Source organism: Nycticebus coucang, chromosome 5 (assembly GCF_027406575.1).
Source record: "Nycticebus coucang isolate mNycCou1 chromosome 5, mNycCou1.pri, whole genome shotgun sequence".
NCBI classification, from domain to species: Eukaryota; Metazoa; Chordata; class Mammalia; order Primates; family Lorisidae; genus Nycticebus; species Nycticebus coucang.
This window is the reverse complement of record NC_069784.1, coordinates 61201401-61205528: the sequence shown is the minus strand read 5'-3', so window position 1 is coordinate 61205528 and position 4128 is coordinate 61201401. Positions and strand designations below refer to the sequence as shown.

Below are 4128 nucleotides of genomic sequence, written 5' to 3'. Positions count from 1 at the left end.
CTTCATAGGATAACTAAACAAAGAGGAAAAAACAGTCCCTCATTTAGTCAACTGAACTATCTCCATAAAATACTGAAGTCCTTAACGGAACGCAGTCTCCCCACCTCCCCCGCCTTTTCCCAGCCAGGAGCAGCAGGGACCAGTCCCTCTCAGTGCTTGTGCCTTGTCTCACTGCAGTCCCCTGTAGGAGCCTGGAAATGCCGCTGCTTCCTGCTAGACCAGGCTCTCTGTGGAGTCTTTCTCGTTTGCATATTCTTCAATTGCCTCTTTATATGGCAATAACATTGTTAAGTTTTCCCTAAAGAATAAACACAGATAACTTAGTCATTTCACTAGCATAGTTGTTTTTAATTTGCTTTTTATTATTAATAATTTGACATTTTTGTTTGCTTTCTGGTAATCAAATTTTTTCTGATTACTTTCTGCTAATACTATATAAATTGGGAAGTATCATTTAGGGAAAGCTTCCATTAAATTTTTCCATATTTGGAAGAATTTTTGTCAGACTGAAATCTGCCTCAATATGTTTCTCCTCCAAACACACTCCTTTCTTTTTTTTTATTTATTTTTATTTTTTTTTGAACTCCAAGTACAAACTTTATTTCCATTACAAGGAAGTTTAATAATAATTATTATAATAGTAAAATAAAAAGAAGGGGAAGGGGCTCTGATATTTGGTTTTCAGAGCAAGCATGGAACTGGGGCAGAGCCCAGCCCAGCCCTCAGCTTTCCTCGGTACCCAGTAAAGGGCAGCAAGCACAAAGGACCCATGCTCCCCACCAAGAACAGAAGGCAGTGATGCCAAATGCAGAGGAAGCAGGTTAAAACAGCCCCTAATCCACTCCAGCTCAACTCATTTCCAAAAACTTCATTCCTAACACTGTTGGCCTGAGTACTTTCCCAGAGCTCTTCCACACACAACTGAGGCCCAGCCTAGAGTGAGTGGGGCAGTACCCTGGAGAAGGTACCCCAAATCCCCAAATTTAGGCCCCACAGGGCATAGAATCACTTCACTAGGGGTACCAGGTTTCTAGAACCCCCGCTCCCCCCACCAGGACCACATAGCACCAAGAAGCAGTGGTGACAGTATGTCAAAGGATGGAGCCCTGGTGGCCATGAGGCTGTAACTTGTATTTCGCTGCTGTTCAAAGGCAGCTACTAAGGGTGAAACATTTCTCAACAGCCTCCCTGCTAACCCTCCCTCAAACCCTCAAACTCCCACAGCACAATCTCAAAAGACACAAAATGGCCATAACTTAGAAAAAAAGTTAAAATCCAGAAAAATCTCCCCTGCCCAAAGAGCTACAGAGGCAGGGCCTGCACTGTAGCTGTGCATAAAAGGTAGAAACCATGTGAAGGGTCTCTGAAGATAACATCACTCCTCTTCCTCTTCCTCTTCTGCATCCCCAGCTCCCTGCTGCTTGGGGGGCTTTGCCTTTGGAGTTCTGCTGCGGTAGCTGGCAGCTGTGGGGGTGACTCGGGAGTTCCTGCCACTTTCACTCCTACCACTAGCTCCATATCTTCCTGCAGGCCCATGTGGGAAAGAGGGCACAAGGTTTTCTGGGTAGAGGTTTCGAACCGATTGAATCACTGGAACATGCCCAGCAGCCCCATTCTGACTGTTTCGATTCTGCCCCTGGATGTCCTGGCTGTCTGGGTTGTTGAGCTTCAGTACACAAGGAGGACTGGGTGGGCACCCAGGTCTGGGGCCCGATGTTGATTTTGACAGTCGGTTATAGGTAGCTTTCATACTGTTGATGGGTCTGCTGGGGGGCAGAGGGTAGGTGGGCCCATTAGCTGTTTCCTGCTTGATATCATCCATGTAACCAGAAGACAGGTCTCCCTGGTGTCTGACACCCTCCTGGGCAGCTCTGGTGAGGTCTCTCCAGGCTGAGAATCCTGTCTAGGAATCCCCTCTGTCACGTGGTTGTTTGCTGTGGCTGGGCGTTGGTCCCACTGGTCCTGATGATGAAACAGAACTTCCTCTTCAAGCTGTACCCCACAGAATTCACATGGGATAATGATGGTGTCCTCCACAGAGGGAGAATTGTTAAGGCCCATCAAAGAGGCTAACTGGTTACTTGCAGCCTGCTGCAGAAAGTTCTGGAAGATGACATCAGGTTCCTCCACCCTTCTGGGTGAAGAGCTGACAGTATGGAATGAAGGTAAGGCACGTGAAGGGTTACAGCTTGTCTGATGGTCAATCAGCAATTCCTCTGGATAGAGCTCCTCACAAAATTCACAAGGCAACATGGTCTCGTCAGCTGCACCCTTTATGTCACTCAGAGAACTGGGACCACCATGAGATTGGTCTGCCTCACATATAGACCTCCAGAAGTCCTGCTCTGCCATAGTGGAGGCCTGACCTTCCTTTTGCAGACTCAGGGCCAACATGAAGTCCAAATTTGCACTATCTTCACCACTCTCTTTGGGGGGCTGTTGGCTTCTATTCCTTTCCTGCCTTTCTTGTTCTTCAAATAGATTATTCTGAATCGGAAACGGAGCTGTCATATTCCTTTGGCTGGTAGTTCTATTATGGAAAAGATCTGATTCAAAGGCTCTCAGGGGCCTTCCAGGTAGCCTCATGGGTGGGTCCAGTGCCTCAATTTGTCTCAGGAGTTGGGATGCGATCCAGATTCCATCTTGACCCCAAGACTCATCATATTCATTAGGAGGTATGGCAACCTCATTTCTCTTTTCCCCTCCCTCTTGCCCACAAACTTCCGGGTGAGTCTTCAGGTCTTTAACAAGAACATTGCGCCCACAGGTGCCACACAACTCTGTCCGGGCACCACAGTAATCTTCGTGTTCCTTCAACTTGACAATGGAAAGTTCCAAATCACAGTGTTGGCAGACAGCAAGCCGCAGAGGGCACTCAGTCTCCTCATGCTTCTTTAACTGTCTCTTCTCCAACTTCTTGTTACATTTGCAGGTCACCAGTGTTCCGTAGCCATGTGAGTTTCCATGTCAGATTTGGGAAATGGTTCCTTGCAGAGAGGACACATACCAATGTTCCTTTGACAGTGGATCTCGTGGATGGTAAAATTAAACACAGGAATTTCTTTCTTACAGTTGTCACACAATCGAGTATCCTGGTCATCTAGAAATTCAGCCATTTTTAGCTCTTCCTAGAAACTGGAACAAGAAGGACGCCAACCCCAGCAGCCAGCCACAGCCTTAGATCCTCCTCCTGCAACCCCTGTACCGAACAACGCCCCCCCCCCCCAGCTGCCTCACCACTTCCGACCATCGCGGAGGAGCGTGCCCATTGGCCGCCCAAACACACTCCTTTCAATGTTGGGTATCACTGGACACATTCACATCCCAATGAGGCCGTGACCTCTTATGCCTCTACCTATAACAGCTCTGGGTGAGTCATTGCAGTGGGAGGTAGGTCGCTACGCCATCACACCTAGTGATATCTTAACTATAAACATGGGTGAATGTGAACCACACAAAGACATCACACTAAACCAAAACTAATCTCAAATCAGCTTGCCCAACCTTTAGGGGAATGCTGTGTCCACGCCAGCTAAGTGACAGGAGGGTATGCAATGAAGGAGGAACTGTAGTGTAGAGACAGGGATCTTAACTGGTTATGCTTAAAATACATTTTCAGATTTTACAGAAACATGTTACTATGAGAAGATTCAGCTAGAGCTCATTCCAGGGGCCCCTCCCTTTGGACTAATCATAGACCAAGAAGGCTCCGGCTGCGGTGGCTCACGTCTGTGATCCTAGCACCTGAGATGGGAAGTTCCCTTGAGCTCAGGAATTCAAGACCAGCCTGAGTAAAAGTGAGACACCCATCTCTACTAAAAAATATTAGCTAGGTGATAAACCCAAAAGTCTGAAGTTGCTGTGAGCTGGGCTGATGCACAGCACTCTAGCTGAGTGAGACTCTGCTTCAAAAAGAAAGGAGAGCTCAGTCTTTGCCCTTTATGTAAACTTGCACACATGATCATGAAGAGATTCAGTCCTACATCAGGCCCTTTTCCCTGATAGCCTCATTTTAGCAGGACTTCCTGAGAAGAGGCCAAAGTGCAATAGTTATTCCCCAAATTCCTTTCCTCTTTCTCTCCAAGTCTTCAGTATGACAACTGCATTAGTTTACTATACTGCCATAGC

At 47.1% G+C, this 4128-nt stretch overlaps 1 protein-coding gene across 1 annotated transcript; it reads right to left on the bottom strand.

Annotated features, from left to right (window-relative positions):
- Positions 1 to 584: 584 nt before the first annotated feature.
- Positions 585 to 3207, bottom strand: LOC128585733 (TRAF-type zinc finger domain-containing protein 1-like). Its single transcript, XM_053590934.1, is given in 3 exon segments — positions 585 to 1857; positions 1860 to 2939; positions 2942 to 3207. Coding segments are annotated over 3 exon segments (1737 nt in total). The 5' UTR covers positions 3117 to 3207; the 3' UTR covers positions 585 to 1375.
- Positions 3208 to 4128: the final 921 nt, after the last annotated feature.